We start from the raw sequence: 24,802 nt of genomic DNA, 5'->3' as shown, positions 1-24,802 counted from the left end.
ATAAAACAGGGCAGTGTGTCACAGAAAGACATTTCTTGCTGTTTGCTCTTCTCAAGAATTCAGATCCAGGTTATTGTTTCTGCAGGGGAAGAACCTCCCCCAGGTGTGGCAAACTTTTTTTTACACTCTCGTTTGTTGCTCAGAAGCCTCACCATCATACTGCCATCCAATTACTTCAGTGCACTGTTCTCCTCCTCTCTCCTTATTTCCCTCTACTTCCTACTCTTTTTTTTTATTGAAACTGAAGAGTTGAGATTTTTCTCCCTGCAGTGTAACCTGTGACAGCTCATTTTGTTTTGAAGCATCTTTCACCAGTCCACAAACTGAGAACTGAAGTCACTGTAGCATTTGAGTAGAGGAAAACTCTGAATTTCAGTACATTGGTGAATTCAATAACGTATCAGCCTATTTTGATAATTACATGCCCTGCAGTTCAGGCTTTGTTGTATGATTGCAAAGCCACGACTTAACAACAGTGAGAGAATACATAAGAAGTTGTGGTGAGAGAAACTCACAGCCTCCCAAGCTGAGTGTTGAATATTTAACTGTTACACACATCAGTGTCTGTTCTGTGCCATCGGGTGTCTCTCAGGACATGAACGAGCCTTTGCCTTTCTCAGACTGCTCATTTACCATTCTTTTATACTGTCTGCCTTCTAAGTGTTCTCTCACTTTAACAGCACAGTTCAGAGAAAAATTCTGTGTTGGTCTTTGTAACACTCTTTCCTCAGCCCTTCACAAACACGTCTGGTTTTTTTCTGTGTTTGCATATGAATAACTGACTTCTACTAGATGAATCACCTTTTTATTACGTGTTTTCACATTTTAATAGGTTGTATTTTAAAGATGCCTGTAAAAGCACAAACATCAGCATGCATGGCTACTTTCTTTTGATATAATCCCTCACACTATTGTATTGATAGTATTGATTTAGAAGAAGATATTAAAACAAATATGTTAGGGAAAGGCAGTGAATGTTAGAAAGGTGCAACTATGAATATGGAAAGCCAGGAAAGAAGAATGTTAGACCCAGATTTAAATCCAGAGTTGCCCTGACCAACACTATGAGAATTCTTCCAGTATTTCTGCTCTGTCATTTTCTCCCATTACGTTCTCTAGAGAGTCTGGGTTGTAAGGAATGAACAGCACATTGTCTTGGAGATAGAGAACAGGACTCCATCCTGTGTTCCATTTTCTACTTCCAGTACTGTTTTATGTTTATTCCCTAGTCCAGGAACTCCACCAATAAGAACAGCTCCTAGGTGAGTGCTCTTGAAAAAGTCTTTAACTGGGCTCTGATTATTTCCTTTGAAACTGAGTGTACCAGTGCCCGTCTGCACTGGAAGAATAAGCCTGCAGCAGCCAAGAGCAGCACACCTTTATAAAGGCTGAGATGACTGCCAGAATTTTAACATAATGTCCTTCTGAAGCTAATTCCAGTGAGTTTCTTGTGTCTGTTATCAGTTGCTTTTCAATTCTGAACTGTAAGGTTACCTTTCAGTATGAACTGCCCAGGAAACCAAAGGGTCTAATTTCAGAAGGGTCCTCTCTGCTTTGCTTTCAGGCATCTGGACTTCAATAAAGTGACTTTCGGGTATCCATGAGCAGATTTCCATTAGATCACAGTCAGTTTCTCTGCTTGTCCCAGGCCACCCTCAGAAAATAACCTTCTGTTGTCTTTCTTTCTTCCTCCTTACTCCCTTTCCATGCATTGCTTTAGGCGATAGGACAATGCAGCATTAAAGCACTCAGATTAGATACCATTTTGAGAGCACATTTAAAAGACTGAAATATGAAAATGAATCACAACTCACTGCGTTCCTGTAATTAGATACAAGGGAGCACAGTCTGTCTCGGAATACAGAAAGAATGGTGAACATGATGATTTTTCTTCTTTTTTCCCTTCCTAAGGAAAGATGTGGCAGCAATATGATAATGATCTTGTGGTCAGATTCTTCTCTCACATATGCTGCAAGAACTTCTGTTGTAAAGGAGATTAATGTCCCAAAAAGGCTGTGTCAAATGCATTACTTCTTCCTTCTCATTCGTTTTTGAGGGTTGATTTCAGACTTCTGTACTTTCTGTGTAATTATTAATCCTGTGCAAACTGCATTTTAATAAAGCATGAATTTGAGGAATCGTTCACACTTCTGTTTGAATGAAAGCTGCTTTTCAATGCAGTTGGATACCCACTGCCCATGTGAAAAGCAGTTACGTGTTTGGAATATTTAGTCTTCTATTGCTGCAGATTAAATGCTAGTTTGACAGGTCAGCGTGCTTTACCTACAGGTTGAGCTAAATGTATTTCTTTTTGTTAGACACCCACTTGAAAAGTAATCTATTGCTTCTGACTGCAGATTCAAACCACAGAATAAACTCAACCTATATAAAAGGGCTGCATTAGCAGGCTTAAATCAGAAGGTGAGAAGCATCTTCCTGGAGCAGTGTTTTAAATTGTTGTAGGGGGTCTGCAAATGGAAAGGCTGCAAAAACAATGTGTGGATGTAAATATTGTATCAATGATATATTCCATGGAAAAGGTAAAAACCTACTTTAACAACTTTTATGTACACACTTGAAAAGCAGACTAGCCTCATCTTTTCCTTATATATATATGCGTATATATATTTTGTTTCTGTTCCTGCCTCTATTAAGGCTTCCTTGCCTCCTGAGGTTCCAAATAACCTCCTGCTCACTCTTGCTCTTTACATTTGTATCCCATGGTAGTTGTGTGTGCTAGCAGTAGTTAGCAGCAAACAGTTTTCAAAGTGGTCTGACTTGCACAGTTCTGCAGGCAAGTGATGGCTGCTCAGCATGGATAGAGTTTCTTGATGCAGATCAGTGTTAAATATTTGCAGCTCAGTAGGAATGTAGAAGAGTAAACTGGAGCAGTTTTCAAAAGCTGATCTTGAGAGTGGATTTGGGGTCACTGTCCATATTTGTTGCATGTTATATTTGGTGTCAATCCAGATGGGATGTTAAACCTTGAACATAAATTCACACCTCACAGTTCAGACTCCATAAAATGTTCCTTTCTGCTTTATGATGGATGTTTGACCCACATCTCTGGTTGGCTGGCAGAAGTTGTTGAAACAGGGGTTGGTTTTTTGTCATTGTTTTCAGCAGTTTATATAACAGCAGCATTTCAAAGTCTGGGGGGATATTGATTGTTTTAGTTACTGAGTTATAGGAAGACAACCAAATTATTGTCATGTAAATCCCTTCCTGGCCCAATTCCTGAGTTTCACATCAAGCAGTACATTAGTGAGCAAACATGGGGAGGGAAAGTGATCCAAACAATAAGCATTACTGTAAAGCAGCTGCCTGCCGTGGGTGTGACAGCCTGTTACCTTTCCCCATGTAAGTCTGCAAACAGCTCTTATTGGTGCAAAGTTTGAGTTGGCTGATTGCTGTGCTTTCACCTTTGCTACCATTTATTACAGAGATTTCTGAAGATTTTTTCACCTTCTTTTTGATTATTTCTCTTAAGCTGACCTGGTTCAGCACGACTACATCTGGACTGGTGGGACAGGTTGTTACCATTGCTGATAATTGGCAGTGCGTTAAGTTCTCTGAATCCTGTAAGGTGGGATGGAGATCAGAAAATCCCACTTCTGATGCTTTATGTAAGGAGGTTTGTATTTCATTCTTAATTCTGAGAAGCTGCATAAATCTGTGCTGCTGTTTTTGTAGAGGAGAAACAAGGCTCTGATTTGTGGTGATGGAAAAAGAACTGTAACACCGAATGAGCTCCCTGGTGGTTTCTGTCAAAGACATTTTAAAGGTATTTGAGTATCAAACTGTTCTTTGTGGCTTTTAAAAATCTCTCATGTGAAAACAAAGGTGGTTTAGAAAGGCTTTTCAATAGGAAAGTCTCTGGAAAGACTTCATACTGTTTTCACAATTCCAGGACAAACATTTCTAATCTAATGGCTGCTTGCTTACAAACAAATCGTGCTTTCTGAAACACATCCTTGGTAATACAGAAGCCATAATGAACGTTTGGATGGCTGATCCAGGTGTCTGAGCAGGACGAGTGGTGAGCAGCGTGTTCTAAAGGAGATGCCTAACAGACAGCAGGGCTTTAGTTCCTGCTGTTACATAAATAGTATTGTATTATATTTTCCAGTCAACATCTACAGTTTTATTGCAAACTGCATTTGATGGTATTTCCTGATTAGTTTCTTCCTAACTTCTGTGCCCTGTTGGCTCAGATCCTACAGAAGTGAATTATGTTTTGTTGACATGTATGTGTGGGGTTACAGCAGTCAGGTTATCTATCTGAAAATACTTGATACCCAATGCCATGTCTTGATACCCAATGCCATGAATAACTGAGCAAGGACTGATCTTGGGCTGCCATTCCCTTCGTCATTTTAAAAATGAGTTCTGTTGTTTGTTTGTGCTGTCTGCCATGTGAAGGTTCCTGTGAGGTCAGAACCTCACTATGTTTGTTAACATGAGCCTCTCAGGACAAGATGTAGATCAGTGACAGCGGGTTGTTTTTCTTGTATTTGTGAAAAATAAGTCTGTAACTACTTTAGCATCATCATGTTAGATAAGATGTTTGTTTCCTGTGTTTTCAGGATTGCATTTATTTTCAGCAATCATATCCTGCTGCAGGTCTGGGGGAAGAGATGCTGCATTCATACCTCTGTTGCCTGTTAGAGTGAGCTTAATTTTCTGATTTCAGAGCTTATATCCTTAAAACAGACTTCATTTGAAAACCATGTTTTTCATTTATTGAAACTCCGCTACCAAACCTAAAGCTCAAACAGTAACTGCGTGATATTAAAAAAAAGGGTGATTTTTCTGTACCACGTGGCATCGGTTCACAGTACTTCGTGTCCTTTGCAAGGAATGTAAGACTAGAAGGGACCATCTGGGTTATCAGATACAAAGCCCTCACAATTATAAGCACCAGACAGAGAAACAGAGCTGCTGCATTAAGTCCCATGGAGCATCTTCTTATGTACCCTTGCTCACCAAACACAGAGATACAGCACCTTCCAAAACTCAATAGTAAAAAATACTTTTAATTAAGAAGAAAATGAAGTGACTGAAATTCTACAGAAATAGTGAAGGGGGAAAAAAAAGAAAGCACCTGTGGAATTCAGAAGACTGAGACTTAATACCAGCTCCATTTCTTAAGGCAAAAACAAGCCCCCGGCTTGGCACACAGATGGCATATATTCCTTCTACCAGTTTGGAAGGGATCAAGAGGGTATTGAAAAACAGCTGCCTAGAGCACAGCTCTCAGCACTCTGAGCTATGAGGAGCATTTCACTGTGTGTCATAAATGACCCTCAGTATGGATGGCTGAGTTACGAGTTACGAGAGGACAATCCAGTGGTACAACTGTATGTGGTGAGTGACCTTCCATGAGCTCATTTCAGTCAGTTTGGGAAAAGCAGCATCTTTTGTTCTGAGAAAAACCTACATGTGTTACCGTAACAGGATGCAGACCAGCACCCATGAGAATGGTGTTGAAGTTGATTTTAGTAGGAGCAGTTTTCAGAGCCATAAAAGGGGCAGTCAGTTGTTTTAGCTCCTTAATGTGTGGAAAAGAGTCAGATTTTTGTTTCTATGTTAGGGTATATTGGGGTTTTGTATCCCATATTTGGGATAAAATGAACAGCTAAGTGTAAGTATTGTGCCTGGAGTTCCTTAATCCACAGGGATGCACTCCATTGAATTCATCCCCAGGAGGTATTTACTCAGGAGGGAGTTTCATCTTCCACTGGTCCTTTTGCCCCTGCCATCTCTACACACAGAGGATACGTCCTGATGGTTTATTTTATTGTATGTTATCTGTGATTATTTTTAATTACTTTCTGCTGGTTTTAGGAAGATTTTATATCATAAAGTAAAAATATTTTCCCACCGTCTGAATGCAAGAAATCACTCGCTGGAACATTTAATACAATAGAGAAGGACAGACTGGTGATATTAAAATGCACACCTGTGCAAAAAATAACACTGCCAGTTCTTTTCTACAGCTATTATCTGTACAATTATGAAATAGCTTAATAGTTTTACTAGTCAAAGTTAATATATGCAAGTACACAAATGAAAGTTCACGCACACCTACACACTTATCACTTCATATAGAAGAAGTCTTAGGTGAGGAAAGTCATGAGCACAGTTAGCACGGTACAGAATTAGTTCCCTCTTGAAGACAAGTTCTGCTGTGCTCCAGATCATCCTTTAACAAGTGTCCCAGCTCCTGCCCTGAGTCCCCTTGGTGTCATCATCTGCCCCTGTGCAAAATGGGTGGATGGATTCTATGGAGTCAAACCGTTCCCTCTTGCTCAAACATGAGCTGCTCGCAGAAATAAAAAGACAGAAGCTGAACTGTGAGAGTTCAGTGGCAGAAGGAAAGACTCCAAACATGGCTGCTATCTGCCATTGGCTAAACTGTGTCTTCCCAATGAGGATGTCTGATCAGCTGAACTGGTACAGGCATATCTGCTCGAGCAATGGAAAATTTAGAACTCAAGATAGGTTTATCATAAATATATTCTTAAAATGAATGGAATTAAGAGAGTTAAGTACACAGACTCCCTGCATCCATTCCACATACTCTTTAGCTAGCTTTGGTGCACTTCCACATCATTTAAGTGTTATCTTCTAAAGGTTTGCAGTGATACTTCTAACTCGGTTTGTCTTGGAGGGGAGAGGAAGGTACATGCCATAGAAAGACACATTTATTTACTTTTAGCTGGGAACTGTTACAGTCTTCTCTAAATTTTGTGCAGCTGCAGCTCAGGTAGAGCACTATTAATGGGCTGCCGGGGTGGGTGGGTGTTTTCTGTTTTGTTTTTTAGATCTTTGGAACTGATGCTACGTGCTCCTGTTTTTCATTCCCTGAGGACTCCAGTGGGAGACTGCACAGTGAATGTAATATATTAGCAAAAATATATTAATACCAAATGCTTCCAAATGGATATTTGGGCTCTATGTGCATGTATATTGTAAAAACCAAACAAAACACTTTAGTGTGTGGCTAAATTAATGTAAAATTAAGTAAGCAGCAGTATGGGACTGTAATGCAGAATTCTTAGTGCTGCTATTGGCACAAGCTTTCTCTGTGAACCACCAGCAGGCATTGCACATATTCTGTGTGTGAACTGATGTAGTGATACTGAGCTCAGAATCAATAGGCTGAGTGAATTAGTCATTATATATGAGCGTTGTGTTCTTTCCTAGTGAATTTAATCAGTAACACCATATGCAATTAATTTGAACAAATCTAAGCAGGATACAACAGGAACAGGAACAAACATATATTCATAACAATCAGGCAACACCTGTATTAACTGTTCAGATTAAACTGTAACTTAAATTAAAATTCAAGTGAGGCCCATTTGTCTTTAACAAGTTTCTTAGGAATAATCACTGCTGAAGTAAGTATTGAGCTGATTCATTAACCTTTAAAAGAATGCCTCTAAGTGTTGCTCCTTGGCTGAGATGTTAACATGCCGGTCATGCTGATGGCCATTCACAAGAGCTGAATTCCCAGCTGCATTTCATTGATCTGCAGATGAAAAGCGCTGTATTACAGCTGAGTGTTTTTCTCCAATCACAACTGTATGTATTTATTTGAGTGATAATACGACAAATATTAATGATGTTGATGAAAATGTGTCAGTTTTGAATGTCATCAGTCTGAAATGTAGTTTATAATAATGGCAAATCTTATATAATGAATAGTACTTGGTTCATCAAAGACACCTAGATACATGGTTACTGCTTTCCTAAAGGCTTACGGTGTGAATGGTGAGACATGGGGCCAGAGATTAAGTGATCTCAGCAAGGGAAGTTTGCTTTGCACTTCACAACCCTGCTTCTGCCCAGCTCCTGCTGCTGCTCAGCAGTTTCTGGATCACAGTGGCTCAGCTGCTTGCATTGAGCAGGAGCACCGAGGCAGGGCTGAATTTACATTTGAACCATGTGTGACACAGAGATGTCAAAAACAGCAAAACAAGTTTAGAGGGTTATCAGTTGTTATTGGTTGAAGCCTTGTCCTATATTGGCCACCTTGGTCCTTTCTCAGGTCATGCAGTTTTTCCTACAGATGTGCATATATAAAATATAACGAGAGTTATTTAGAATTTCAGTATTAGAATACTAGGGAGGTCGTCCTTTATCCTGGCCTGACAGTTCATTTGGTTTTTCATTCTCCCATTACTGCTGCCTCTGAGATGAATGGTGCTGACAAGATGTACCTCTGATTCATTGCTCTGCTCTTTGTCCTTATTTTAGCTGACCTGTAGGTAGGGCTTTTAATCCAGAAGGAGGTGAAAGTGCTACTTTAAAAGCTCTGGTATGCTGAACAATTAGAAGTGAACAGGAAGTATCAGCAGTACTTTGATGCCTGTCTGCATGAAAGGAAACAGAGAAAAAGTGAGGGTGAGGGGGAACACTGTAAGATGAATGTTTCCTTCTGTGGGCTGTCTTCTGTCAGTGATTGTTTTGGGGAGTTTCCATGATGTAACAATAACTATAGATGGACTGCTTGAAATATGAAGAAATAGGAGTGATTACAAGAGTTCTTCTGAGGAAAAGAAAGATATGGTTAGAGACCATAGGGAGAGAGACGGGACTAACAGGCCCAATAGCCAGTGAAGCAGTAAACCAGGGCTAGCAGATTTGTACTGTGAAACAAAACAAAGTGAAGTCACATCTTCCATTCTGGTTACTTTGAGTATTTGATGGGAACGTTACCTAGCTTATCTGCTCATAAATGAGACCTTTTTTCATTGCATTAAGTCTGTCCAAGCCTCAGCATGTGAAACTGAACTTACAATGGTTAAACCTCATCAGCTTGCAGCCTCCTCACGAGGCACAATATCCAATAATCCTCCTCAACTGTTTTCCCTGTGGTTGCCAGAGTTACAGCTGATGAATGTTCCTGCATGTTGTACTTCCTGTCAAGTCTCAAGTGTGTTGCTTCAGAGAGCAGCTCTTTCATAGGTAACTGTAGAGAGACTGAGGGTATTCACAGTACGAACGTGTTTTGCTTTTGAATATCGATGCATGCTGATGACAGCGCTATTTTGATATGGGAGGGTTTGCCCTGCACACTTGCTGCAGTGTGAAGCCTGTGTCAGCTTGTGCTCAAATACCATCTTTTTGTATCGTAAAAATTATTGAATGGGGTTTTTTTGTTTTGTTTTGTTTTTGATGCTATTTTAGCATGAAATGTTGTGTGTTTTGTAAAAAGAAGGCAAAGATTCAGCTGAAGAGAACTCCCAGAAGCTTCCTTCTCTTTACATTGCAGTGGAGAGAAGACTGAATGAAAATAGTAATAATAATAATGATGAGTTAGTTACTAACATAGCAAATAAGCAAGTTGTCAGCACAGTTGGTGTGTGAGGTATGCACGGTTTGTTGGTTATCCTGATTTGCTCCAGAGATTATTCTCTTTTAAAAATGTGGATCTTTTATTTAGAGTATTTTAGGCGCTGAAATCTTAGGTTTACGGAAGGAGCTGGCACAGCACAAACAGCGGCGTTCTGAGCTTTCACAATTTGAAGTGTGCCATCACTCTGCCCTCAAATAAAGATGGGGGTTGGCAGCAGTAGGTGGTTCTTCGAGCTAAACGTATGCATAGAGAAGTTGTTTGTTTTCAGGTGTTTCTTTTCAACTCCGGAGCCTTCCCAGAACGATAGATGCACCAGGACAAAGAAGTTGACCGATCATCAGATTTGTCTTTTGATACTGGATGTTGGGATGTGTGTTAGTGTCAGCAAGGGTCCACGTGGATGATACTGCAGTGATGAACTGAAGGAAGGGTCATTCTTCACAATGGAATATAATCACTATTCCTAGCACCTTCTATGTGCTGTGCTTAGGACATTGTGTTTCTCCCTATTTGCAGTACCTCATATTAAAGCCTAGGCTTTTGTAGGTGAATATTTACTTCAGATTCATGTGAGTTGTCCCTATAATTCAAAAAATCCAGTGGAGTAAGGATTGAGTCATTTGTCTCAATGCTTCCTTGTGTTTGAGCTTGCAGGTGTTACATACGAGCTGTCTTAATTGAATTCTGTTTAACTTCTCTGCATGCTGCCCTGTTAGCCTTTTCACTGCTGTTTTTCACATGCCTTTCTTTGAAGTGTGATCAAATTAAGGGAGAAGTGTGAGCAATATGAGATCTCCCCCGGAGGAATTTGTGGCATCTGACACTTGCAGCCCAGTCTCTCGTGTCCTGGTGACAGTAGCTGGCATTCAGCTGCTGTGGTATTAACATAATCCACAGGTAGCATCACCTTTACGTTCAGTAATAAAAGGACAAGTGAGCACTTACAGTATTATTCAGATTCTCGACTCTGACGTTTATTTATCAGTATAGCAGTGGTGCTGATGAGTATTAATCTGTGCTTTTAAGCATGTTTCTGTAAGATAATCTACCCTGAGATTACAGAAGAAAGTCTTGTTGTGAGTCCTGGGGGAAAGCCGTGTATGTTCTTGTGTAGGCAGACGTTCCGGAAACTTGTTCTGATGTGTCTGTTTGTTGTATGATTTATTTCTTCTAACAGAAACTTCTCTCTACAAAGTCCTCAGAGCCTTCTGTTACATCAGCTTTGCAAACGCTCCCCTATCAGCAATGTGGTAGAGATCGTGGGGGTTGGGGTTGAATTCTGGCCTGTAAGGTAATAAGAGGCTGTGCTGTTTGAGCAATACGAAGTTTGAGGTTTCTCGCCTTTTTTTCCCTTTACTAAAGCACAGCTACAGTTTGAGAAAGGTTTAAACTTGGCTGAATTATCTGCTGCAGATCAGCTGTGTAGGTCTGTGCCCAAGAGCCACTGTAGGTGGACTCACTGAAGGCCTTTAAAACGTGGATCCTTAGAGCAAATATTGAACAGTTTCTGGTGCACAGACGTTGTATAAATGCAACACATAAATAGGTGTGTTACACAAGTACAGCAAGTAGCTGTAACATAGCTGATAACTGCCAACAGCTTATGAAGGCCTAAACACAATGAACAGCCAGGACACGTTTGCCATTAGAGATCAATGTTGATAATAAGAGCAATGATTTGATACTGTTTGCAACTGAAGAGAGTAGAACTTGGTAAAAGGAGGCACCTATTTGGCATCTGAGAAATACCAACAGACATAGAATTAGTGCTTTTGTTTGCTACTGTTCTGCTTGTTTCCAGATAGCACTGCAGTACACAGAATCCTGTGTTGTGGTAAAAAGAAATTGGTACGCAACTTACAAATGACTTCAACCATGAACAGTAGCTTCACTTTGGCTGTAGTTCCCAAACTGCCCCGTGTTGAGCTGTTTGCTTAACTTCTCTTAATACTGGAAGCTGAGCTGAAGCATCAGCCAAGCGAGCAGCCAAGCTTTGTGTGCCTGGGCCTTGCTGGAGTCAGTCGCAATTCTCAGGTAATTCAGGATAACAACTTAGTAATTTTGGAACGATCTCATTCACAAAGTGACTTGTTTGAATGTATAATATGGTCTGAGATACAAAACAACTGTCATTGAGAAAAACAGAACACAGAACAACAACAGAACAGAACACAAAACTTTGTTTTCCTATTTTCTTTTTTAGCAAGAGGATTTCTTGTCCTTGACAAGATATGATGCCTTAATCTTTCACGTGCCAGCCTTAGGAGTTTTTCCTCTGTTGTTCTTCCCATCAAAGCACATCAATAATCCTTTTAACCAGAATGCAGCTTGTAACCAGCTGCTACCTGCTTTCCGCACCCTGTGCAAACTCAATGGTCCTGTCCCTGATCCGACAGCACTTACAGCAAAATGCGTCTGTGTACTTCCTGGTTGTTCTGGCCACGGGCACCAGGAACTTCCTGGTTCTTCTGGGCTTTAAGCTCAGGTGACTGAACATGGCTTGCAGGTAAATGCCTCCTCTTCCCCAAGAAGGGTCATCGCCTCGGGATAACGGTGTAGTGTGTGGATTCTGCTGGTCCGTGGTATTTCTGTGACAGCAGTCTGCTATCCACAGGTAAGGGAGCTATTTCTCTAGACTGCATTACCATAGGCTGGATGGAAAGTTTGACAAACTGAACAAGAAACCAGTTGTGTCTATGGTTTGTAGCCAAGGCACACTGGAACTGGAAGTCCTGCTTCCTGTGCTCTGCTGTGCAGCAATGGCACTATACAAAGCTGGAGTTCTTGGTCCTCGATTTATCAGCCTAACACCTGTCTGATATTTATAAAAATGGAGGTTCTTCTCTGTGACTTTCTGTCACAAGTAATCCACAGCCTGAATCTCATCAGTTCTGCTGCTGCATTTACTGCACATAGCAGTAATTACCCGAGATAAAAAATCTGCTGTACTTTGACTCCCGTCGATGGTGAAGCTCATTACACACCCCCATTATAATTATTACTCTCTTTATGTATCCCTCGTTAAACTTCAAAAGCAGGCATCCTAGGGATGCTGTTTTAAGAAACTATTCAAGGATGAATTATGTAAGACACTAACAGTATGTTCCTTCTGTATCACTTCAAATCTCATAAAAATTGGGATATATAATAATCAGAATGTTATAAATTATTATAACACAGCTCTGTTACTTCCCCAGTATGCATTATCTTCACAAGCACAATGTATTTCTGAGAGCAGCCATATTAAGGGCAAATCAGGTCTATTGGCCATGGCATTTCCACTAGTGGTGCTCAAGTAACTGCACAGCCTACAAACTGTAGCAAGGGCAAGGGGCAGCTTGCAGCTACCAGCTAATAAAGGTCACAGTGTCCCTCAAGTTATGGTAGCTGCTGTCCTGCTACACTGAAGCTGTGTTGTTCACAGCACAGACTCTGATTTTGGTCTGTGACAGCGTGGGGTAACCCAGAGCCAAAGAGATGCTGTAAGTGTCCTACACATAGCATTCCATGAGCTGCACCCTTTCCTTTGTCAGCTGTCCAGCTGCATCAAAGAGGTAACGTACATCTACATGGACTGTGAATTTCATGTCAGTGCTGAAACAGCTTCACTTCCAAGATGACACTGCTGAACATGTGAAAGCCTGTTTTTCTAGGAAGACAGTGTATTTCTGGTGAGCAAAATGTCTCTTTAAATACTGGGTGGTGAATTGAATCACAGCTTTACTCAAAGGCAGGATAAGACTTTTTGCATTGGTTTGGAAGGTGAAGCAAAGGCATTTCAGCTTTAGGCATCCATACTAGCAGAGAATATACTGCTCAAATGATGTACTTTTTAGCACGTTTATAGCCCTCGTTAATGTGTATAGGAGTTGTGCGTGTCTGAGGGTGGTTTCTGTGAGTTACAGGCTGTACACGTGGTCCAGGAATGGAACAAACCTGGCAACTGTATCGATGCAGGTCCTACAAAACCAAAGCTCCATTTAAATTGTGGCAGTAGAACTAATGGTACAGTCTGTTAAAAACTAATTCTGTGAACTTAAAGGAGCTGGCTTGCATTCTGAGCATGCCTCAGAAATCCAGTGGCTGAAAAATAACTATCTATTATTGTTTCTTTGTTTTACTGGCCATATTTTGACCACATTTTCATACGCTCAGGTGTTGTTTGTTTGCCCCCCACACACACTAGAACAGCAGTACTTAGCTGTTTCAAGGAAAGAAGGCTTTCCTTGCCTTCTTGCTAAATAGATGAAACAGTGAAGCTGAGCGGACTGAGTGGAAGCAGCAGGGAGGATGCTGGATGCTTGCTGTGCTCCTAAGTGAAACAGTGAGGCCAGGTTGTTTATGGGTGAGCCCAGGCTGACTCAGGAGTCAAGGCTCCCCATTCTCAAAACCTGCCTTCCTTAGACTTGTATTCCAGTACACAAACAACCTGTAAATACTGTGTGTTCGTGCACGCGGCCTCTGGTGATTTAAGAACTGTTACTTCAATTAAACATTTTACTTTCAGGCACAATGAAAAGACTGAAGACAGTTTGACTCCGTAGAAATTTTAGAAAGCGTGCTGCAAATTTAAACAAACTGTTCTGCTCATGGCTGAGAGAGGCACCTGGTGTGCATCACCTGCTGCTGCTGATACCGGAATGCTGCAGGGATTCCTTTTAAATATGCAAATAAGCAGCTCTGCTTCTGCTGCTCATTGAAGGTGTGGAGAACTGGAGGAGGCGGAGAGGAATGACGTAAAATACCTGTAGATGGTCCTGGTCTTTAGAACTGCATTTAAAAAGGAGGGGGGAAAAAACAAAACAAAAAGCCACACAAAACCCCCAACATTAACATTACATCAAGAGCCCCTGGAATGGCAAACTGAGCTTTGTACACAGGTATGCAGAACTGAACAGAGTAGCTGCCCATTGCCACTTGTTCACTGTGTTCTCTATTACAGTGCTGTGAATTTTTTCTACTGTCATTAACTCATATCTGATTTAGAGGTAGAAGAGACAGAAGTTTTACTTTGTTGTACCTGTGCACAACAGCACGTGGATGTGTGTGGAGTGGGGATCTCAAGACATGGAACCTGGAAAGCTGGAAGCACCCTGGCATGAGCTGAGGTCTGTTCTACCAGCAGAAAACAAGGAGAGTTTTAGGCAGTTTAGTGCAGAGTGTGAGAAACCATCACTGAAAGGCTGCTTTGTGACTGAACGCTGCTTCCTATGCTGTGACCAAAAGGCGGCTGGAACTTGCTGAGCGTGTTTGCTGGTTTGTCAGGATGCGTCTGAAGGCAGAGAGGGAGGATCAGTGTTTTATGCATAAGTCAGTGCTTAAAAAGAAGCAAGATAAGGTTTGGATGACTGGGAAACATGCTGCAGTCCTTCTGATTTGCATTCTGACAAGTCTAGAATTATTTTTTCCAAGAGTACTATTTTGTGACAAATAACATTAAAAAGTGCTGCATGGAGTCTCCAGAAATGTATAGCAGCAGAGCTGCACAGGTGGTACTGAGTGGATTCTTGGCATGCTGCTTGTTAGGTAAAGCTCACTGTTCTTTGGAGAGTATCCAGAATAGTGAATGATGACCCCATTGTATAAGAGTGGTAACAGGTCTGCACTGCTGTTCCATTGGGTGTTACGGCTGTGACAGGGAATGAACTTGTCCAAAATCTTCTCTGTGCTTAAAATTGGTTTTAATTCAAATCGCCAAACAGATTCTGTGGTTTTACATATCCAGTTCGTGTATTAAGAAATGAACAGCTTTGTAATATCTGAGCAAGATCCATCCATGCTTCATGTAAAGGTGGCAACAAGTGAATGTGTTCCCCGAGACAAAGTACGAACTGAGTGGGTGCGGTACTGCAAAGAAAAGTCATAAACGGAACTGCTTCTATTTCTTGTTCTGTAAGAAGAAAGGAAGGCACTGCAGAATGTAAGTCTAACAGCATCTTACAGTGAAATCACTTAGAAACAAAACTGGATTTTTCACTGGACTTGTAGAACATCTTAAAAAATCAAAGTAGAGTGTGGATCTGTGTTGTTTGCTTCATTTTTCTTCTCTTTTTGTGGAGACACGAATTGCTATTTAACACCTGTGAAGGGCTATAGTGGGCTTTCTGTTGTTATGCAGCTCAAAACTATTTAAGCTTAAAATTCTGCTGAGTTTGAACTCTCGTGTAGCATTCATGCAGTTCATCAGGAGCTGACAGCAGGTGTCTGGAGGACAGGTCAGTATTTATACGCTGAGCTTTGAGTGATGCTGATTGTTCTGTGAGCAGGCACCACACAATTACACCTGTGTGGATCTGGAGGAAATACAGCTGTCAGTGCAGCAGGAAAGCAGTGCTGGATGAGTCTGATCTCAGCCTGCCCGTGGAAATCTGCTTCAGATAGAAATGCTGTGTTTGAATTCTCCTGCTGTAGGACATGAACAAATACCCTGATTTTTCTTCACAGGGATCCTGTGTTTTAATTTGTGCCGTATCCTAATTTCCTTTGTGTATAACTGTGAGAATTCTAGAATTATGTTTTATTTTTTTCAAGAGCAGAGGTTCATTGGCAGGAATTTGTGTTGGGCTTTTACTGTAGACTAAAGTAACTTCTTTGCCAGCTGGTGAGAATAACTTCAACTGTATAAAAACGTGCACTCTGGGGAGAATGGACGCTGTTATAATTCTATCTGACGAGCCATACTGGGTTAACCAGCAGCTTGAAGTGCTGCCTGAGGAAGAACAGCTTTTCATTTTGGAGGCAGCACGGACCCCCGACAATTAATGGGCCAGACGTGGCTGCAGTCAGAGCTCTGTAGGTTTTAGAAGGTGAAAGATGAGCGGGAAAAATTTTATCTTCAATTGTTTCCTGGGCACCCAAAGCTCATATTGTTCCATCTCACTAAGCTTCGTTAAACAAACCTTCTCCAAAGATCAGATTTATTTGGCCATTATTGAATTATGCCAGCTCCTATAAAATATGAGGCTAAAGCACAGCAAAAGGTGATTCTGTAAATAGAGCCCATTCCGTTTCTATTGTATAAACAGAGCTCGGTGTCCCAGATCCACATGCTCGTATGCTGCAGTTGTCTCACTACCGAAGTGCACCAAATAAGGGCTCAGAAAAGGGAGTGTTTACCTTTCCAGGTACCGAGTGAGATCACCAAGTGGTCAGATGAATTTATTTGACTACTCCTCTCCTGATAGCAAAGCTCTCAGGAAAGCTTCAAGCTGTAGGAAATGTTTGCTGTTATTTTAAACCTTAAAAGGATTTGCTACTGATTCCACTTCCAGTGGATTCCCAGTTCCTAGGCCATAAAGAAGCATTAATAATTTTGAAATAGGTGACTGCCTCCTGTATGAGAAAATATGGTTCTGCCAGTTTAGGACTTTATACATAGGATTTATGTGCATGTAGATACATTATCAAGCCTGGGATCCCTCAGTAAAGCTGCACACTGATTGTATAATCATTTCAGTTTATGTATGTAAAAATATATATACATTTTTATTTCCTCTGTGCTTATAAGATAAGAGATAAGATTCATCCCATCAGCACTTTTAACTCCAGAAGTAAGGTTCCAGCAAGGCATATCTGTTGTGTCAGGGTGGGCTCCAAGTAGCTCACAGGGATATAAAAGCTGGTTGTTTGCTGCAAGAACTGCTTCCAATTGTCTATCCATTTTGAAAGAAAAAAGGGGGGAAATGGTTTTTAACATTTTTAATCATTTATATTTAAGTATCTTTGATGCGATTCCATACATTAATATGATTATATTTTAATATAAAGTTTAAAATCTAATGCTATTTAACTTGCATGGCAGAAACTGTGTGGGTATTCATCTTGGCCTGGGAAAGTGTGACCCAGGGCTACCAGCTTGACATGATTTGCTGTGGAGATGAGAATCTGTTGCCATGCCACATGAATACAAAGCACGGAGCATGCTGAGCAGTCTGATCACAAGCAGCTTTTCAGCTCTGTGGTAGAGAAGCCTGCACTTTGAGCGAGGAGCTTTATGGGATGCCCTGACAGTGTGAAGCCTGGTCTCTCTGCTGAGGTCACTACGCAGGAGGGCAGCCACAGCCAGCTTGTTCTGAGTGGGCAGGGTTGTTACCTCCCACAGACACACGCAGGGGTGCAGCCGCCAGAGCTACATCTGCCCTGCTGGTTCAGCGCCTCCCAGGTGGGCTGCAACATGGCAGCCCGTGAGCTCTGTGACATCAGTGCAGGCCTTGCTCTGGTCCCTGAAACTACTGAGGCTGTGATCAGCAGCTCCTTGTGAGCTGAAATGGGAAACTGCCATTAATTCAGTGAGAGACATCAATAGTTCAGAGGATCCTTTGGAGCACTCAACCCAAACGTGTGGAAAACTTATGATTATTGCATTGTCTGCTCCAAAAGTAATGCCTCTTGTTTTTATGGAAACTAAAGGAGCACAATAACACTACTCGATGGAGCAAATTCTCAACTACTCCTTTTCAACAGTCACCACTGTTGGCTCGGCATATCTGCCATCAGTGAACAAGGGCCTGCATGCCATGCTCATAACAGTGAGCCACTGCCACTTTCCCCTCACTCTTGTTTTGGTCTGTTCCCTTCAAGCTGTGCAGGAGTTCTGTTTCTCTTCCATATTCCCTGTGTTGTGATTCTGAAGAGAGAGGGAAAAGGGAACCAGCAGCAGATCCTTACCTTGCCTATTCTCACTTCCAAACATTAAGTTGTGCAGTTTCACATGGTGCAGCAGCTGCATTGTTGTAAGCTACGTTCCTGTACTCCAAATGATAACCAGCTGACAATAGCAAAATGAGACTAAGAAAAAATGTGATACATTCTCAATGACTGTTTTTCTGTAATCCAGTTTTAGAAATGTGCTCCTACAGCTCTTACTGGGGTCCAAGCAGCTGTCAGGATTCAATAAGAGCAAGTTGTAACACATTTATGTAAACATGGATAAACCCAGTACGCTATGAGGAACTTCCCACGTCAGTCAGTCACTTCACAACTTCCTTTCTTTAACCCTGTGTTCCTGCAGTGCTTTCCATGTATTAAGAACTGCTGAGGTGTTAACAGTGAACTTGAAGAAATCTGAGTTGCCTGAGATTGCAAAATGTAATTGGGTTTTCTGAGAAAAAGAAAGTTAAAAAGTTTCCGACCATTTCTAGACTGCTTACCCTTATTATTACAAGCTTTGTCTTCCTTCTCTTTCTCTATTACTTGACAACTTCTATGGTCTTTTATTTAGTTTGCAAGCTGTGTTGGAGTTAGGAACATCTCTTTTGATCTGTGATGTCTCCAGTGCACTTCTGGGCATAATTATAAAAACCTTTGAAACCTTTCTACCTGAAATCTTGTTATCACTGAATTGGAGTTGTTCTATACTGGCACCAGAAAGAAAAAAATTAAGATCTATTTTTAGCCTTCAAGCACTTAGAATAGAATATAACAGCTAAGTGAGGCTGTTTTACCTCTTTGTAGCATATAAAAGAATATCTGTTTCACTGCAGTATTTTACCTTCTCCCTTAATCTCTCAAGCCCCTATGAATAAAGCACTGGATTACCGAGTAATACCCATCATCAGGAGGAATTAGGCACTTTAGCTTTGGGTTCCATCTGAACCACTGCATTAGGAGAAATGCTACTGACATCATGTTTTCCAAGTTGCAGCTGACTCCCGTGGTGCCTTTCCCCAACCCTTCAAGACTTTGCAGAGATGGTAAGACGTGTTTCTCATGACTCTCTCTTGTCCCTTTGGGTTGCCTTCAGGCACTTGCAAGCATATGGTTCTGCAGCTAAGAAACAAGTAGGAAATGAAGTTCCTGTTGGTGTGTGCCAGAAAGTCTGTAACAGAGCTGTGGCAAACTCTGCAATTTCCTTCATCTCTAAGATTTATTAATCAGAATACCATTTTGCTTCCAAGAAGACCGCTTTTTAATTAGGGTCCTGATGTGCCCATGTCTTCTGTCTGTAGTACTGAAGAATTAACTGAAGGACATCCAGATCACCTCCTCCTTTTCTCCAAATATCAATTTTAAATGTGCTCTGGTACAGGGTTTTGGTAGCAACGCACCATTTGTTGTGAGCGCACCAGTAGGATTCATAGCATCAGTAACAGCCCGTCATGGTGCACCTCAGAAATAGTCACCTGCAGAGGATGGCATGAGGCACATTGTTATGAATCTATTGTAGTTCTGCTTTTTTTTTTTTTTTTCCTGGCAAGTGATTTTAAGGCAGCAAAGGTCAAACTGCTGTTACGATCTGCAGCCCAGCTGTGCTCCTGCAGGTCATTCGCTTGCAAGTTGGAATATGAGGTTTGCAGTCCAGTCCATCCCCTCTTCACGTACCCCAGCCAGCAGCGTTCCTTTATCCTTGGGACTGCAGGAAAGAAGAAAGCCTCCAGTCTGTGCAGTGGTTACGTAAGCCATCAGGGATCTCAGAAAGCTTTTGAAGCAGAACAAGAGAATAACTTCCTTACAGTCTCTTACAGTTTTTCTTGTATAATAGTAATTACACAGTTGCAGAGGGTTACAGTTATTTTTAACATGTGATTTGTAGATGCCAGAGTCTCCTTTGAGGAGTCCTACTAAAAAGTCCTAAAAATGCTTCAGAAAAATATGTCTGCTGGGCTTCTCCTTATTATCACTGTAAAATGCCTTTGCTAAGTAGTAAATGACAGGCATTTGTTATTTGGCACTTGATTAGTCACTTATTTCTTTCCATTCAAAACACGTATAAGATTGTGAAGCTGTGCTAAGCTAGTCATTAAGAAGAAAAGCCTTCTTTGATCCAACTTCTGCAGTTTCCACCAATATGATTCTATCAGGGCAAAGTACACAGGGCCATGTATCCTAGTAAACAGGCCCACCTGCTGTTAGCAGGACGTGTCATTGGCTGTGAGCAGCTGGACCACCACTGCTGTGGCACTCAGGTACCAGCTGCTTCTTTCGCTTTTGAAGACTTTTATCATCTTCCCCCTCCCAACTTGATTCTTCTCGTTCTGCTTCAGCACTGATTCCTGTTTCCAGCCTGTTACCAGCCCCTGCCACCACCCAACTGCATTCTTCAGGTTAACGCTTACTGCTTTCCCCACGGCTGCCTTTCACAGAAGAAATTTCTGCAGAATTAACTCATCTTCAGCTCCTTCTTTATTAAAATTCTCTTTTTATCCACTGTGCCTACCTAAAACAAATGGCTGCAAATCTGATGTGCTCAGGCTGTGATCGCTCTAAATTCCTTTTCAGCAGAGCTGGAGGAAGGATTTTCTTATCATCTTTAAACAAAAATGTGTGTGGTAAAAAGAGAGTTAGCTCAGCTCTGTATCTGAATGCGTTATTTATCACTGCTGACCTGTGCAGTACACTCTGGGTAGGCAGTCTGGTACTGCATATGTACCACAGTGACAAACATGCTGCCAGTAGGAGCACAAATCATTGCGAGGGCTTCATTTGGAGGAGCAGATATCTAAAAGGTGACAGAAAACAGAGGAATTGCGTTTTTATTCTGATACCGAGGCAGCGCTGCTTTATAACACTGTATCTTCTTTGTTCTATCACTGATTTATTTGCCGCTAGCTAGAAATAGAAATGTCCATCTGTCTCCAATACCCCGCAGAGTATTTGAAGTACGCATCAAACCACTTCCCTGAATTTGGCTCTTTGAAAGCCCCAGATTTTAATTGAACTTATGCTAATAAAAATTTTCTTGGAATTTTCATCAATTCGAGATGTCAAAACTTCAGAGTTTTAAAGCATGGCCCAGAATTCGTTCTCCCACTTATTTGGTGAACAGTTTTCTTTCAGTGTGTGCTAAGTTTTATACTTGATAAATGGGACTTCTGCCTTCACTGGTCACTTTGCTGTTGAAGAGAACAGTTTGTTATAAAACTGCCTTTCTTTACTTTTGTGCTGCTGCATTGTGATCGAACTGCTCTGCTCTTTGCATTTCCATTCTTTCCTTTCCCAGTTGCTCTTACTGGACAACATCACAGTTCAGTCAAAGAGTGACACTGCGTTAATTGGTGATTCAAGTTTTGCTTAAGCACACACCAAATAATGGAAGCACAGAATACATAAGAAGTCTATAGGCAATCTTGTTCCGTTTTTTGCGGACTGTAAGTGTGTAACGTTCCACTGTAGCTCTAAACATACAGTGAGAGTTAAATACCTACATACTGAAGCAAAGATGTTTGACTGCTTTTACTACACTGAATGCTAAATATTTGAAGCCGTACTCAACTGTATGAAGTGTTACGATTAAGTCAAACCATTTTGTTGTGAAGTGCAGCAAAGCAAACCATTTTTATAGCAATTGCAGCTTTTGCTCTTGAATGCTTTATTTTCCCCAAGAACTTTGGCAGTTTATGTAAGCTTAACTTCAGTGCTGAAATACGAGCTGCCCAGGAATGGCTGCTCCATGCTGCTGGGAAGGGTTTGAGGCCAGCTGATATAAGTAAATGAATGTTAACGTGAATGGATGAAAGATGCTCCAAAATATATATATGTCAGTTTAAGGCTTAGATTTGTAGTAGAAATGTCCTCTATGACAACATGAGCCTGTGCATGGTCAATGTACCGAAATATGTAGGTTGCTCCAGAAGTAATGCCTCCTGTTTATTTCCATGGAAACTACAACAGATACAAAGAGCACAACAGCATTATATGGTAGATTCTCAGCCACAAGATGCAACTTTACAAAATAGTTACTGCCAGTAGCTATTCATTTCTGCTGCAATGAACAAGAACCTGCACACTGCACTCATAAAAATCTACACCATCAGAGGTGACCACTGTTGCTGTTGCCAGTGCTGAAATGCAGCACCCAGTGCCTCGCTGTGCTCACATCCACTGTTATCTCCCCAGAAATGTTCAGTGAGCATCACTGACATGTCAGTGGGTGCCATTTTTTCTGCACAGAGGCATTCAGTTCCTCACTGTTGCTTCACGTGCATTCTTATCTCAGATGCCGTTTTATCAGACTGCTCCTCTGCTGCCATCTGTCTCATGGCAACAAAATGTAAAAGAATATTGGTGGGAAGGTTCAGCTTCTCCTGAAGTACCACCAACATCTGCCTCTGGCATCCTGGGCCAACATAATGAAACGGGGCACTGCTTTTAGAGCATCTCTCATAATTTACAGGAATACCAGTCTCTCATAGTTGGAGCTGCTCTAGATCCCTGGTCTGTAACAGACCGCTGAAAATTCTAAATTAAATGATAAAGGGAAATAATGTAGACTATAAGGGATGTCAGTATGAGGAAATTTGCTTTAAACTTGTAGTAACTGTTACATATTTTGTCTCTTGTTCTTACAGATTTTCTTTTTGCCTCTGGAGCGTTTCGTTATGGCAGCGTCCAGTGAACAGTAACATGCTTTGACAAATACAGATGCCAAAAAGCCAAACAGAAACCGTGGCCTTCTATTCTTTTTACTCCAACACAGTGAAATGGTGCTCTTACAGTTTTGTTATTGACTCTTACTGGAAGAAACAAACTCCTGACTGGACCTTTTTTTCCCCCAAACTTCTCCCAGTGTTGCTATGGATGCTTGATACAGTGACACCATGTAGTAGGCCCTGAATTGTTGTCATAACTAAGTTGCAATGGTTTTATATACTTCCCCATTTCCCAACAGCTTTCTGTCAGTCCTGCATTCCTTTTCCTGGGGCCTAATTTTCCCATGTTACTGGTTTGCAGATAAGCTTGTGGGCTCTTTTGTTCCAACTACCTATGAAAAACGTCAAAGAGCAGACGATCCATGCTATTTCCATGCACTCTGCATCATTATCACCACTCCCATCTACCTGGCGCTGCTGGTGGCCTCTCTTCCTTTTGCTCTAATAGGCTTCTTGCTATGGTCCCCTCTCCAGTCAGCCAGAAGACCATATATCTACTCCAGACTACAAGACAAGAGCCATGCCAATGGAGCCACGCTGCTCAGTGAGTGGAAGGCTGCAGGGAATGGGAAAAGCTTTTGCTTTGGCAGTGCCAACGTTTGCCTGCTGCCAGATTCTCTGGCAAGATTTAATAATGTTTTCAATACACAGGCTAGGGCTAAAGAGATCGGCCGGAGGATCCGAAATGGGGCAAGCAGACCACAGATCAAAATATATATAGATTCTCCTACCAACACGTCCATAAGTGCAGCGAGTTTCAGCAGCTTGGTGTCCCCCCAGGGTGGAGATAGCACTAACCGTACTGTTAACGCTGGCATGAAAAGGACAACATCAATGGAGTACAAAGGAGACAATTCCGGCTGCAACAACGGTGAGGATGGTAGAGATGATAAAGGTGGATCTGGAGAGCCGAATGAAGGAGAGGAAAACACCTGCATTGTCCGCATAAATGGAGAGGATAACAGCCACATGTCAGACATAGACACAGACATTGTCAACGGCCAGGCTAATGCCAGCGGCACAGCAGAACACGCGCTGGAAGGCGACACAGAGATCTCAAAAACGCCCAACCACAAACAGAAGGATGGAGATTCTGGCAGTTTAGACAGCTACTCTGCCTCAAGAGAGTCACTAGTTAAGGTTCGTGTTGGAGATGGGACAGTGGACCAAAGCACTGTTAACAACAAGCTCCTCTATAAAGCTTCAATCATGAAGAAGACTTCTGTACGGAAAAAGAAACATATGGATGAGACCTTTGATCATGAGATCTCTGCTTTCTTCCCTGCCAACTTGGACTTTCTGTGTTTGCAGGAAGTGTTTGACAAAAGAGCTGCAGAGAAATTGAAAGAGCAGCTTCATCACTATTTTGAATACATTGTCTATGATGTTGGGGTCTACGGTTGCCATGCCTGCTGTAGCTTTAAGTTTGTGAACAGTGGTCTACTTTTTGCCAGCCGCTATCCTGTTATGGATGCTGCCTATCACTGTTATCCCAATGGAAGAGGAACGGACTCCTTGGCTTCCAAGGGAGCCTTGTTTCTCAAGGTAAGAGCCTTTATTTTGAAGCCATAAATATTGACTCCACTCACACATGATGAGTTATTTTCTCTCAGTCATTTCAGTTTGAAGAAAGCAATTTTCAGGTCTAGATTACCTGATATAACCTCTGTATAAGTTTTGTGGCCTAGATAGAATGTTGAAGTGCTGGATGAGTGTGGAATAATGAGGGAGATAAGACCAGAGTATAATTTTAAGTGCCAAAATTTGAAGTAGTTTTTGTGGAATTTTAGTTTCTTTTTGCAAAAATCTCATCAAATAAAATGCACCTGTTCTAAACTTCATAACACAAGTGCAACTCAGGGGGCATTACTGTCAGATGCAAGGCCATGTGTTGTGTGTTTATGAGGGAATCAGAGCAATCAAACGTCTATTAGCAAGTAAGATAAGGATCATAGATGAATGTCAGGTTTGCTGGTTTGTCACAGCTTTTAGTTAGTGAAATGCATTACAAACAGAACTCTGTTCTAATGCTTGCCAAGTATATCAAGTACTCAACGTGTGATGTGCT

General features: G+C 41.4%; 1 protein-coding gene across 3 annotated transcripts in view; it reads left to right on the top strand.

Moving 5' to 3' along the window:
* SMPD3 (sphingomyelin phosphodiesterase 3) overlaps positions 1-24,802 on the top strand; it is a 98,964-nt gene that overhangs the window by 44,963 nt on the left and 29,199 nt on the right. Inside the window, exons 1-2 of one of the 3 annotated variants that reach the window (XM_032446991.1) lie at positions 8,896-8,976; positions 22,654-24,279. In XM_032446991.1, the coding sequence (XP_032302882.1) occupies positions 22,942-24,279 (1,338 nt within the window). In that variant the 5' untranslated portion in view covers positions 8,896-8,976; positions 22,654-22,941. Of the gene's footprint in view, positions 1-8,895; positions 8,977-11,882; positions 11,982-22,653; positions 24,280-24,802 lie in introns of those variants that run through there. The other 2 variants (XM_015873544.2, XM_015873543.2) reach the window with 2 other exon arrangements.

Source organism: Coturnix japonica, chromosome 11 (genome assembly GCF_001577835.2).
Source record: "Coturnix japonica isolate 7356 chromosome 11, Coturnix japonica 2.1, whole genome shotgun sequence".
Taxonomy (NCBI): Eukaryota; Metazoa; Chordata; class Aves; order Galliformes; family Phasianidae; genus Coturnix; species Coturnix japonica.
This window is presented reverse-complemented; position numbering and strand designations above follow the sequence as displayed.